Genomic DNA, 13,181 nt, shown 5'->3' on the forward strand with positions numbered 1-13,181 from the left:
CTACAGGCAGACTCATTCCTGCAGCAAACCCAACAACTGCAGCTCAGCATCCCCCTCTGTGTGTAAAAATGGCCTAGATGGACAAGATCATCTCTCCTGGCTGTACCCACCCTGAGTGACAAATTCTCACTCCAAGCTCCAAGCATCTGGCAAGGAGGACTGTGCTCCATCTGGAAGCCTTTCCCCATGCACTGGACTCTCTCCTAGTTCAGGCATTATAAGAAAATAAATCAGAAGGAGATTAACATAGATATTGTTTGAAAGATTTAATCAGCTACAATTTGCAGTGTTATGTTTTCAGCTTAATTAGCCCAAGCCTGGTTTTCTTTGGTCTGTATTGGGAGGGCATTTAAAGCAGCATTGCAGACCTCAGTTTGCTGGGATGGAGAGAAAGTTCTTCCTGGCACCTGGGGCCAGCAGGTGCCTTAGACAGCAGGATCTCGAGCAGAGGCTGCAGGATCTCGAGGAGAAGCTGCTGCAGAAGGCTTCCTGTGTGAAAAATGTGTAAAAAAACCATTAAAACAATTAAATGTTACCTTCCTGTACCAAGAGTTATTCCCAAGCTGCTCTGCTTTATGTCCTGCTTCCTGCAGCACTCCAAACAATCATCAAAAGAATCATAGAATCAATAAGGTTGGAAAAGACCTCAGAGATCATCAAGTCCAACCTATTACCCAACACCTCATGACTAATTTACCCATGGCTTCAAGTGCCACATCCAACCCTTTTTTGAACACTTAGTCCACAAAAAAAGGGTGCTCCTGCTACACCAGCTGGGAAAAGTTCTCAGCACCACACCTCTGCCATGAAACAGCTGCACAGAATGAAAACCAAAGAGTATGGAAAGCCACCAACTGCAGCAGCAAGAATGACATTGTGGACACGGGGAAGCACTCAACAAACATCAGCAGATAAGATCATGGTGAGGAGCAGGAGTTACCCAGCAACTGCTCGACATCAGGCAGACCCTCATTATTCAGCCAAGGCTTCCAAACACAAATCCCTGACAGTGTTTTCCCCAACAGCTTCACAAGGGATGGGAAAGGTCAGACATTCAACAGCTTTGCCAGGGATGGAAAGGGTCACACACTCAGCAGTTTCACCAGGGATGGAAAGGGTCAGACATTCAGCAGCGTCACCAAGGATGAGGAGGATCAGACACTCAGCAGCTTCACCAGGGATGGAAAGGGTCAGACACTCAGCAGCTTCACCTCTGATACCAGCACAGACTAAAGCCTGCCTGGGCAGTTGTTGCTCGTTCGAATCTTCACTTGATGAGTTTGAACTGGCCCTACTAATGAGGTTCTAAAGATGCATTTTGATTTGGAGGGCGAGTGCTGATTAGAATGCAAGCTGTGCGCTTCCTGCTCCGAGCGCTCATGCCAATGTGATTTCAACAAGGGTTGCAAGCACAGGAGTCACCCTGATCCATACTGCTCCTGTGAACTGGCTCCTGAAAGTGCTTATAGTTCCACCTACAAGACCCAAACAGGCATACCTCTCTCCACTCCAGGAGGAGCTATTTGTCTCATCACCCTGTCCTAACCGGTGATGGATCTGTGTTCATGATGCACCTCAGCAAACAGCTCACCGTGTCCCAGATGTTCCCTGCTGCTGTCCCCCCACCCACTGCACACATGGTTCCTGGCACCAAGTCTTCTCACAGAATCACAGAATGTCAAGGGTTGGAAGGGACCTCGAAAGATCATCCACTCCAACGCCCCTGCCAGAGCAGGATGACCTAGAGCAGATCACACTGGGATGCATCCAGGTGGGTCTTTACTATCTCCAGAGAGGGAGACTCCACAACCCCCCATGGCAGCCTGCTGCAGTGTTCCATCACCCTCACAGTGAATTTTTTTTTAATCATGTTTACATGGAAGTTCCTATGCCTCAGCTTCCACCCATTGCCCCTTGTTCTGTCATTGGCCATCACCAAGAAGAGCCTGGCTCCAGCCTCTTGGCACTCACACTTTACATATTTACTCACTCAGCAGCAGGGTCCTGGGTTTGGAAAGGACCAAGAACATCTCAATAAGCAACAAAGCCTGGGTTTGCTCCTTGCTGGTGCATCCCAGAGGGGCTGACAATGCCCTCATGCTGACACAAAGGCTGGGGACTTTAGCTAGTGCTGAGTACATCACCCTGACAGCTGCAGTGGCCTGCAGATACCAGAGGCCAGAGGAAAGAAGTAATTTATAGTGGCTGCATTTCCTGCAAGGGAACAAGGGCACCAGCCCCTTCACCCATGCCTGACGTGCTGCTCATCCTCTTGATGCTGGTGTCACAAATAAAGCTGTCACCTGCAGGGACAGTGAAAGCCAGCACTGTGGAATGAGCCAGAAGCAGAGAACCAGCTGACATGCCAATATGTTCTTCAGCTTTCTCTCCATCAAGGCTGCTTGCAAAGGCGGCACCAGGTTCACAGGATGCCAGGACCAGAGGATGTTAGGGGTTGGAAGGGACTTCCAGAGATCTTTGAGTCCAAGCCCCCTGCAAGAGCAGGACAGTAGAATCCAGCACAGGTCGCACAGGAATGCATCCAGATGGGTCTTGAAAGTCTTCAGAGAGGGAGACTCTATAACCTCTCTGGGCAGCCTGCTCCAGTGCTCTGTGACCCTCACAGTGAAGAAGTTCCTCCTCATGTTGAGTGGAACCTCCTGTGCTGTAGTTTATATCCATTGCCCCTTGTCCTATCACAGGGTACAACTGAGCAGAGCCTGTGCCCTCCCTCCTGCCACCCAGCTCTCAGATATTTATAAACATTTATTAAATCCCCTCTCAGTCTTGTCTTCTCCAGACTAAAGAGCCCCAGGGCTCTCAGCCTCTCCTTACAGGGCAGTGCTCCAGTCCCTTCATCATCCTGGTAGCTCTCCATTGGACTCTCTTGAGTGTGGCAGAGACAAGGCTTTGGGGTGCCCCTTTCAAGCAAGCCACAGGGTTTGGCCTCACCTTCTTGTGGATCATTAGTGCCCACCCAGCTATGGGACAACAGCCCTTCCTAGCCATGAGCTCATCACCTCCATCTGCAGCTTTCAGAGTCCTCAAGCAAGGGGCAACCTGCTGCAGCAGAGACCAAGCAGCTAGGGAACGGCTCCGAGGAGGTCCCAGCAGCTCAGCTGGCTCCATCCATGCAGAGCAAAGCTGAAGGCGGGTGCTGTGCCAGCACCAGCACAGAGGTCAGGAGCACAGCTGCACCCCCATTATTGATGGCACGAGATTAGTTTGTCTGAACAGGGAAATACATCACCAGAAAACAGGAAACATTTGGAAAGTGGATGGCGGGTGTGAGAGTGATGAACGAGCAGGGAGCCCGGCAGAGATCAATGAATAGCTGATGAGCCACGGGCCCAAGGCAGGGGGAGCTGCCAGGCAGGTAGAGGGAGCAGGATCAGCAGGGAAGGGGCTCATCATGGAGAGACATTACAGGGAGCCCCCAGACGGCCCAGAAGTTTGGGGGCTGCCAGAGATGGTCCTGGCTCTCCTCAGTGTGGATGTGAACCAGGGGCTGTGATGAGTAGACCAACCCTACTCACAGCCTGCCCTGTGCCCCACTCTATCCCCTCCTCCAGGCCATAGCTTCTGCTCAGGGCAGTGCCAACCAGCAGTGCAGGAACAGCTGGGCACAGGAAAGAGCTGACAAAAGTCCCTCTTGCTTCCCTCATCCCCTCTGTCCTGCAGGATGCCCAGTTTGGAAAGACAAGGCTCAGAGAAGGGGAAGCACCCAGGGACCCCTCACACACAGGCTTTGCAGATGGTAGCAACTCACCCAGCCTGGTGCTGCTGAGCAGAAGCTCCACGGACAGGCAATCTCTGTGAAGACATCATTTTGGGGTCAGCTCTCTGTGTATTCCAGTCCATTAGCAGCATCTGAGGCAGCTGCTCGTGAGCAATAAAGACACATAACCACTCCATGGCACTCAGACACTGGGGAAAATCACCACAGCATGAGAGCTTTGCAAGGACCAGGCAGGGGCAGGAGAGCAGCACCATATCCTGCTCTCCCCAGCAGCCCAACAGAGCACACTGAACACGGGCATGGCCCCAGCACAGCACTCACTTGTTAATGCCCTGAACCATCAGCCGTCCCGGGGCTGCCAGCAGTGGCTGAGCACTATCTAGTGGTGGGAGACATCGCTCCAGTAGCTTGGCCACCCTAAAGCAAAGGGATGGAAGTGCAGCCCAGCTCCCAGGGCTGCTCAGAGAATGAAACCTGCACATATGGAGGCACTAGGGATGCAGGGTGGTCATTTGGGACACGTGTGATCTCCAGGATGTTGCACTGAGAAGTGTCCTGGTGTAGTAATTTGGGGGAACTCAGGTTTCTGGGCCTTCTGCACCACAGGGCAACTGAGTTAGGTGGGCTGAGGAATGTGGACTGCAGTAAAAGCTGATCCTCGAGATGCTGCTGGAACACATTTCCCACAGGCAGTGGAGACCCAGACTGGGCCACACCACTGTTTTACCAGGTGAGAAGGGCTGCTAGACCTGGAGAAGCCAACTTGTACCCCATGTACCCCCTGCTCACTGCTTCCAAGTGATTTCTGTTCAGATGGTTCTGTCCTGCCTTCATCTCCTGTATCTGACAGGTCATAAATTAAACATCACAGACAATTTCTAGAGGCATTGTACTCACAGAGGCAGAACAGTGACAGCAAATTCACTGGTCTGCAGATTTCTGTCCAGTGTCCTTGTCCTTGGCAACCAATACAGAAAGAGAAAGCTCTTCCCACTTCCCTGGAGCATCCACCCTCTGCAGCCTGACCTCTCCAAGTAGCCTGAAGGTAGCTATTTGAAAGAAAATGACAGCAGCTACTCGTGGGATGATGAGCTGAAGAGAGTGATATAAAGCTATCCATCAAGAGGCAATGGCATTTAGCCCTGCTGCCTCCTTCCCTGCTCTTGGTGGCTCCAGCGTGCTCAGAGCAAGGGTCTGGCAACCAGCAGGTCACCAGCAGCCTTTGCATTGCATATGCAAAGACAAGACTCAAGAGACAGGGTGGCAGCACTCCCGGCCCCCTGAGCCGGCTGGCTCTGCATGGTGCTCGCTGCACCAACAACAGGCAGCTATGAAATGAGCTTCAAAAGTGTCCTCACTTCCAAGAGCTGACAGTGACTGAGGCAAAGTGGGAGAGGGGGAGGGGAAGCTCACAGGGTCCCTGAGGATGTTGGAGTGGATGGAGCTGATGAAAAAGCACACGGGAGTGGCACTTCCAAGCAAGAACCAGGCCCTTAAAATGACCACATCGGTCTAAAATGGCTTGAAAAACAAAGAGGGGGAGCAAGAGAGCCTCTTTGTTGCCTTGCCCACCCTGGGCTCTAAAGGAGTTTGTATTTCGGGTTCTGATCTCTGCCTACGATCCAAGGGGGTCCCGCAGCTCCCTCAGAAGGCTCAGCCACATAGCCCCAGAAAGGTGACAGGTAAGGACTGGTCAGCTCCCTGCTCTCCCCAAGGTGCAGCACTGGATGGATTTACACCCAGGGATGAAAAACCCTCCTGCGGCATCCCCGTTCGGGCTCCAGCAGCACTCGTGCCCCCCACCCAAAGGAGATGGAGGACAAGGACCGTGTTCCCCGTTATCGGGGCTGGGGACGCTGTAGAAGCTCTGCACACTGCTCACACGGAGAAATGCACCGGAGGATGCTCCCGGCCCCGTCGTGACAGCGAGGGGCCGGCACCAGCAGCCGGCTCCTCCGGGCCGGGCAGCGGCGCTGCAGCCCTGCCGCCGCCAGCAGGGGGCGCCGCCGCCCGGGTTCGAGGCTCCGAGGAGCCGGGCCGAGCAGAGGCGAACAGAGCCGAGCCGGGCCGGGCCGAGCGGGCGATGCGGCGGCGGCAGCGGCGGAGCGGGCGGGTGGTGCTGCTGGCCGCGCTGCTCGTCCTGGGCACGGCCCTGGTGCTGCGCACGCTCCGCGCTACCACCGCCGCCGGGGTCCCCGCCGAACCCCCCAGGAACCCTCCCGCCCAGCCCGCGGCCCCCGCCCCGGCGGCGGGCGGCCCCTCCTATGACCTACACGCCTTCTACTATGCCTGGTACGGCAGCCCGCGCTTCGAGGGCCGGTTCCGACACTGGGACCACGCCCTGGTGCCGCACTGGGACCCACGGGTCTCGGCTGGCTTCCCCCGCGGCCGCCACCGCCCGCCCGACGACATTGGCTCCAGCTTTTACCCCGCGCTCGGCCCCTACAGCTCCCGCGACCCCGCCGTGCTGGCTGAGCATATGAGCCAGCTCCGCGCCGCCGCCATCGGTAAGCGCCCCCCGGGCAGCGAGGGCCCTGCTACCGGTCCGCCCGCCCCGTACCGGGCACACGCCCGCCCCTAAGCTGCCTCACCGTAGCTGCGATCCCTCCCTGCTGCCGGGCCGCCATGCCCCAGCACGGCGCACCGGCACCCCTCCTGCAGCCAGCGCCCCTCCCCGCTCCTGGCACCCAAGGCTCCCCTCGTCCCCTTACCTGGGCGCGGTGGTTGCGGGCTCGGTACCCGGGAGCTAACCGCGGCAGAGCTGCCAGAACACGGCGGAGGAACTGCACGGGGGAGTTCGGGAGCAGCCCCGAGCCCTGCTCTGTCCGTGCCGCTGCAGGAGTGCTGGTTCTGTCCTGGCACCCCCCTGGCCAAGGAGACGACCCCGAGGAGCCGTCGGACAGCCTGGTGCCCGCCATCCTGGACGCTGCGCATAGCCAAGCCATCCAGGTGAGGCCCCGAAACTGGCCCCATGTGTTCGGGCTGGGGCTGCCCTGCGTCAGTGACTGCTACAAGAGCACTGGCGTTTAAGGCAGTGGGATCCATTCTGCAACACGGAGCTTTTCCTCTGCTTCATAACTGGGATTTTCAGTTTCCTCAGTACTGGCAGCGGGAAAGCCAGTGAGAGCTCCAGCTGTGCTGAGTGGACAGGGGAATCCTACATGTCAGAGGGGTCTGCCCAGCCTGCCCACAGAAGGTCCTTTACAGCAGACCCAGTAGGTCAGGGTGCAGAGAAAGCAGCACCAGTGTGATGAACATAACCATCTCTGTGGTCTCTTTTGAAGGTTGCCTTTCATATCCAGCCATACAAAGGGCGTGATGACCACACCGTGCATGAGAACATCAAATACATCATGGACAAGTAAGTTTTTCACAAGGCTAAATCCTGACATGCAGGGTTTGCCTTAAGCACCCACAGCAGGCAGAACTTTGAATTAAATGCATCAGAATAGTGTCCAAAAAAACACTGCAAGAGGAGGAGCTGCCTGCAGGGAGCCAGCAGGGCAGTAATCAAACACTGCTTTCTCCAGTACTTAATACTGTGCCTTCAGAACCCAAAATTGCTTTCTTCTGCTCAGGTTTCTAAGCTTATCAGCCACAGCCTGACACCTCTGGCCTTTCTCTCAGAAAGCTGCATGCACAGCACTCCCATGGAGCCACAGATCAGGGCTGTGGGGAAGGAGACCCCCATGTCTCACGCCGTGTTTGCCATGTAAGGGAAACGGCTGCCAAGGGCTCATCCCCCCAGCCCCTGGACAGCTCTGTGCTCTGCTCTAGGTACGGATCACACGCAGCTTTCTACAAGTACAAGACCAGCACTGGCAGGACCCTCCCATTGTTCTACATCTATGATTCCTACTTGACACCTCCTGAATCCTGGGCCAACCTTCTCACCCCATCAGGCTCCCACTCTCTCCGCAACACCGCATACGACGCCGTGTTCATCGCACTGCTGGTGGACGAGGGACACAAGCAGGACATCCTCTCAGCAGGCTATGATGGCATGTACACCTACTTTGCATCCAATGGTTTCTCTTTCGGCTCATCCCACCAGAACTGGAAAGCAATCAAGACTTTCTGTGATGCCAACAACCTGATGTTCATCCCCAGCGTCGGCCCAGGCTACATCGACACCAGCATTCGCCCCTGGAACAACCACAACACTCGGAACAGAGTCAATGGGAAGTACTATGAGACAGCTCTGCAGGCTGCCCTCACAGTCAGGCCAGAGATTGTCTCCATCACATCCTTCAACGAGTGGCACGAAGGCACCCAGATCGAGAAGGCTGTACCCAAGAAGACACCGACGCGCCTTTATCTGGACTACCTTCCCCACCAGCCCAGCATGTACCTGGAGCTGACACGCAGGTGGGCAGAGCACTTCAGCAAAGAAAAGGAGCAGTGGCTGATGTGACCTCAGCACTCACTCGGGATGCCCTCCCTGTGCCACTGACAGCACAGGGCAGTGCTGTAGGAAAGCACTCAAGGAGATGCAGCTGCAGCTCCGTCAGCCTAACCAAGTGCTGGGCACGAGCAGCCACTCACCAGGACCCCAGGGACTGTGCAAGCCTCAGCCCCAGGCTCACAGAAGTGTTACAGAGAGATCTGCCAGCAGCAGTCAGATGTGCAGGTCTGGTGCAGGGGCCCCTTATGGAGCTCCTCTGGAATTCACAAGGAGTGCTTGGCTTGGGGACCAACAATCTGGTATGTTTGGGGGTGTTGGACGTGGTCAGCTGGGCTTCAAGCACACTCTACCACACGCTCTTGGCCCACTGCCTGCAGGATCCATCCCTCTGCCAGCAACTGTCACAACAAAGAGGAGTAAAGACTCCTCCAGCTGAACACTGTAGGTGACACTAAGCTGTGCTGTTATCCATCCTCTACTTCACTCAGCCTCTCCTACACCAAGGAGTTCTGCGCTGGGCACTGTCACTGTGGTCCCCTGTATCCTAGTAACTACAGACAACTCGAGCTGGAACACCAGAGACTATTTCCTGATGCTACTGTATGTGCTGGCAACCAGGGAAAAGCAGAGATCTAGCCTAAAAGCTCTTGGCTGTTTAGTGTTCCAGGGTTTGAAAACTCAGATCTAAAATTGCTTTCTCTCCTCCTGAAACAGGGAGGAAAAAAAAATACTTGCCATAAAATGCAACTGAAAGCACCATTAATTTGTGCTTGGAAAGAGGTTGAGCTCACAGCAGCTTTCCCTTTTCTTTCCTTGGACCCTTCTGAATTAGCCATAAAATTAATTTATACTTGTCTGTATCATTAATAAAATGAGAAATGGCAGCTCTGGATGTGGAGTGAGGTTTTGTTCATGGCTGTCACACACACTCTTGCCAAGCACCCCAGTCCATCGAAAGCGATGGGCAACAGTGTCTAAAAAGAAGCATTTATAACGAAACTCTGCCAAGTTGGTCACCAATTTTTAAATTAAAAGCAGCTCCATAAACTTTACATTGCAGTGAAGAATAAATAACCAGCAGAAACTTCCATCCATTCCCCACTGCCTTCTGCTCAGCACTGCTGTGAGAATATGGAGACGGGGAGGTCCACCGAGATCACAGCAAGAGGTTGTCCTCCGTTGTATCCAGGGAAGCCAGGTCTGAGCAGCTCTTGTCCAGACAGTAATCATCTGAATACTCTTCATTCTCAGCAGAACTCAGTGCTAGGTTTTGATTTGGAGGTTTAGAGATGTGGAACAGAAAAATGGTTAGTGGACACTAGAGCTGGGACAGCCCAAGAGCTTGAAAAGGCTCTTCTCCATCTTTGCTTCCCTTTAAGTGCAGAGACAATAAACAAAGACCTGGGATAGGTGTGATGGGGAGGGTGGGTCAGACACCATCACTCCATCCTGGAACAGTCTGATGTTCACATCACTGGACTTCAAAAGCCTCACGTGAATGAGGCAGGCAGGGATGTGGGATGGGTACAGCACACAGCTCAGCAGACCTGTTTGGGTGGTCTCCCAGACTGTAGCAGAGATGACAGTGATCAGCAGATACCCATCAAGTGTTGCTCCTGGGTTTGTCTTGTCTTTTTCTCCTAAATCTTCTGTTTATTAACCTTGACATAATACACTGACCTCATTAAACAAGGCCACCAATGCCCACCTCCTGAGCACACAGGCACACAGTGCCCAGCTCCAGCAGCTTTGCAGATTGCAGAGTCTCCTCAGCCTGAAGCCTCAAGGGGACTCTGGTACCAGGCCATACTTCTGTCTCAGGATCTCAACCGTGGATGCCAGTGCACTGTGGTAGGAACAGAATTGTCACAAGGCTTTGGGGGATCAAACTCTTCCTGATTGTGCTACGAATGAATCTGAACAACATGAATGGGAAGGTTCAACTGCTAAGGCAAAAGGGGCAAAACATGACCCACCCTAACAGGAAGAATTCCATTTCATTTAAAGACAAGCTGCTGTTAGTCAGCAGAGAGCACTCACCAGCCAGGACGAATGATGGTGAACTTGCCTGACACAGACAAGTCAACCACAGTGGATCCCAGACGACACTCTGGGCTCTGGATGTCCCCTGTTGGGCCTCCATCGATGATTAAGGACAACTGAGGCCACAGGTCTTGGAATTCCTGTACAACAGAGAACTGGTTTGTGGCCCTGTGCTAACAGCCACTGCTGTTAAGGGAAGTGGGGTCTCCTCCCTTCCCCATTATGAATACATCCCAGTTTGATTTCTGAGCACAGATTTGTCTCAGACATGCAGGAAAGCTACACAATCCTCTGGCTGAAGACTTCTTGCTGTATCACCATTGCTAAGGAGTGCATGAAAAAAGCCAGAAGTCTGTTAAGACATCTGGGGGGAGGACAGGGCGCTTGCCTGGTCCTGTGCCCAACTACTTGGTCACAGGCTTTGCAAAAACACCTCCTTGAGGGGCAGCAGGCTACTAGGTTAAAAGGAGCTGCAGAGACAGCAGCAACCTCATTCCACACCCATCCCTCCAACATAAATTTCTGTCTTTCAGATTTGGCACCCACTTCAAAAGCTGCACAGAAGCCTTTAAATGTTACTTTTGGGCTCTGCCCTCCTTACTTTTTAAGGTGAGTATCACAGCAAGAGGACTGCCCCACACCCCCTATTCACAGGCTGCTTTAACTGGAGATTATAATTTAAAACACTACCAGCAGCAGAGAAATCCTTGTGCTATTGCTAAAGCTGGCCCTTAGCTGAGAGCCCAGGCCCTGAGAGATGACTGCAAGGACCTCACATAGAGCCCCAGCCTCACCGACACAGTCAGTGTGCTCCCCTGGCAGCTGACGTTGGCACTCGTTAAAGCCAGTGGTCCAGAGCAGGCCCGTGCCAGCTCCCTGATGAAAGGGTGGTTTGGGACACGAACACCAACCAGCTGCAAGAGAAGAGAATGGGTGTTAGACAGAACAACTTGTGAATCCTGCACTGCCAGGCACCCTCCTGAGGTAAACCTGACAGCCCAGAGTGAGCCAATATCCAGCCCCTGCTGGTGCAGCAATGATTTGAAACCTTCACAGACTTGCCCTAGCACTGGGTCCTGCCGTGCTCAGTCCCAGGGAGCACCACAGCACCAGGACCAGCCTCAGGAAGTGCCAAGCGGACACCAAGGAAACAAAACCACTACAGCCTAAGCACAAAGCCAGCACAATGTCCTTCAAAACCCGAAGTGTGCCCTGTGACAGAGACCTACCGACGTGAACGGATTCAGGTCTTTATTTAGTTCTTCTGAACGTTTCAAGACCAGGGTCACAGGTCCTGGAAGCAGATCCCGCAGCAACTCGTCTGGCACGTTCACGTGGCAGTACCTGCAGAGCACAGGGAAGAGTTAGAGGCTCCACCCAGACCCCGGTACCAGGCGCTAGGAAGTGGCTGCCGCGCAGCCTGCCCCCGTGGCAAGCAGAAAGCAGCTGCTCGCCGCCGAGCCGGCCCCGTGGGCAGCCCCACTCGCACAGGGTTGTAGGAGGGCTCAGGAGCAGAGCACCACACACGCACCTGTAGAGATGGTCCACGTCCCCCAGGCAGATGGCCAGCGGCTTCGTTCCGTTCCTCCCCTTCAGGCTGTAGATGCTTCGCACGGCGCCGGAGTCCTGGGCCAGGCACGCCACGCCGTACACTGTGTCCGTCGGCACCGCCACCAGACCGCCTGCCTGCAGGGCACCGGCGGCGGCCGCCACCGCCTCCCTCCAGCCTGCGCGGCACCGGCGGGTCAGCGGGGCGGCCCAGCAACCCCCGACATCAGCATCTCGCCCCGGACCTCCCGCCGTGCCGGCCCACGCCGCCGCCAGCCCTCGCTCCTCTCCCCGACAGGCCGCTGCCCCTCCCCTCCAGCAGGCAGCCCCACACACCTTGCGGGTCCGGCTGGGCCCCGTCGTCGGGCGGCAGCAGCCGCAGGCGGGCGCTGCAGGCACGGCCCGGGCCCGGGCCCAGGCCCGGCGCCCCCTCCGCGGCCCAAGCCAGCGCCGCCAGCGCTGCCCGCCGCACGCGCTGCATGCACCAGCCGCTTCCGGGCCCGGTGACGCAGCTCCGGGGGCGGTGACGCACATCCGGGGACGCGAACGGCCGCGCCGTTCCCCTGGCGACGAGGGCAGGGCCGTGACGGCGGCAGCGGTCCGAGGCGCCGCCGGTGCTTGCTGTTCACCGTTCGCGGAGGGTGCCTGCGCCGCAAGCTACGGGGAGCTGACGGCGGAGATATTCCGCTCTTCGCGCCGTGCCGGTGCGGACCGCCGTCCGCCTGACGGCAGCTCCGTCCCGGAGGGAGATGGAGTCTCGGGCCCAGCAAGGAGCGCTCTGTGCCCGGCGGCGAAGGGGAGCGGAGGAGCCGCGGCCGGAAGCGACTCCAGGAGTTGAGCTTCGCGGGGCCGCGGCTCGAGCCGGCTGTCCCAGCGCGGAACCAGGCAGGGCTTGGCTCGGGCTCCAGAAACGCCTCAGTGCCAAAGGCCGCGGCCCTGGACTTCGCTCTCTCTTGCGGCACCGATGCCTTATCTTGCTGCATGTGCAGTTTAAAATACAGCAAGAGGGGTTTAGTCTGCCATCTCATCGGCTCCTCGGTGGAGGAGGTACAGCCTTCAGACCTTGCACCGGCTTGGCTCAAATGCTGGCTCCTCCTTAGCAGGATCAAGGCTAGTTAATGACTGACCTGATTTACTAGGGCAGGGAAGCACGCAGGCTGGGGCTGGCTCTCTGGGTACCATCAGCATCCGGGGATAACTGCCGGCCTGTCATCAGAGCCCCAAACAAGCTGCAACTAGCCAGGGCTGGAGGTTTGGGGTTGGGAGGTGCAGATTCCCACCGTCTGCTCTAACTCATCCTTACCTGGGAGAACAAGCTGAGGATATGGAGCTTGCGAAGGTCGCTTGGTGAGGAGGAAGGAGCCTGCCAAGGGAAATGCCTACACATCCTGGTCTGCCCTCAGGGGGCAGGGGATGCCCACACTTCTCCCCCCCTCCCCCCCCAAT

General features: G+C 55.8%; 2 protein-coding genes and 1 long non-coding RNA gene across 3 annotated transcripts; 1 reads left to right on the plus strand and 2 right to left on the minus strand.

The window, feature by feature from the left end:
* Window positions 1–253: 253 nt before the first annotated feature.
* On the minus strand, window positions 254–4,787 carry LOC137451683 (uncharacterized). Its single transcript, XR_010989871.1, has 3 exons — window positions 4,637–4,787; window positions 3,770–3,879; window positions 254–489 (listed from the first exon to the last, which is right to left on the minus strand). It is a non-coding gene; the product is annotated as an uncharacterized lncRNA (long non-coding RNA).
* Window positions 4,788–5,786: 999 nt separating this feature from the next.
* MANEAL (mannosidase endo-alpha like) lies at window positions 5,787–9,036 on the plus strand. The gene is made up of 4 exons (XM_068159375.1): window positions 5,787–6,246; window positions 6,579–6,688; window positions 7,024–7,100; window positions 7,517–9,036. The coding sequence occupies exons 1-4, from the start codon at window positions 5,823–5,825 to the stop codon at window positions 8,151–8,153; spliced, it is 1,248 nt and encodes a 415-aa protein (XP_068015476.1). The 5' UTR covers window positions 5,787–5,822; the 3' UTR covers window positions 8,154–9,036.
* Window positions 9,037–9,153: 117 nt separating this feature from the next.
* Window positions 9,154–12,252, minus strand: YRDC (yrdC N6-threonylcarbamoyltransferase domain containing). The gene is made up of 6 exons (XM_068159376.1): window positions 12,072–12,252; window positions 11,719–11,914; window positions 11,417–11,531; window positions 10,982–11,101; window positions 10,185–10,327; window positions 9,154–9,990 (listed from the first exon to the last, which is right to left on the minus strand). The coding sequence occupies exons 1-6, from the start codon at window positions 12,214–12,216 to the stop codon at window positions 9,927–9,929; spliced, it is 783 nt and encodes a 260-aa protein (XP_068015477.1). The 5' UTR covers window positions 12,217–12,252; the 3' UTR covers window positions 9,154–9,926.
* Window positions 12,253–13,181: the final 929 nt, after the last annotated feature.

The sequence above is a fragment of the Melanerpes formicivorus genome, unplaced genomic scaffold (genome assembly GCF_026170545.1).
Source record: "Melanerpes formicivorus ecotype bairdi unplaced genomic scaffold, bMelFor1.0.p_v2 SCAF_45, whole genome shotgun sequence".
NCBI lineage: Eukaryota > Metazoa > Chordata > Aves > Piciformes > Picidae > Melanerpes > Melanerpes formicivorus.

Bases quoted from the DNA above. Each gene is read 5' to 3' on its own strand.
- MANEAL (XM_068159375.1), top strand. From the start codon at position 5,823: ATGCGGCGGCGGCAGCGGCGGAGCGGGCGGGTGGTGCTGCTGGCCGCG. The intron at 6,247-6,578 runs GTAAGCGCCCCC...GTGCCGCTGCAG, and splicing joins GCTCCGCGCCGCCGCCATCG to GAGTGCTGGTTCTGTCCTGG. The intron at 7,101-7,516 runs GTAAGTTTTTCA...GCTCTGCTCTAG, and splicing joins ATCAAATACATCATGGACAA to GTACGGATCACACGCAGCTT.
- YRDC (XM_068159376.1), bottom strand. From the start codon at position 12,216: ATGCAGCGCGTGCGGCGGGCAGCGCTGGCGGCGCTGGCTTGGGCCGCG. The intron at 11,915-12,071 runs GTGTGTGGGGCT...GGTGCCGCGCAG, and splicing joins GGCCCAGCCGGACCCGCAAG to GCTGGAGGGAGGCGGTGGCG. The intron at 11,532-11,718 runs GTGCGTGTGTGG...TGTGCTCTGCAG, and splicing joins GACGTGGACCATCTCTACAG to GTACTGCCACGTGAACGTGC.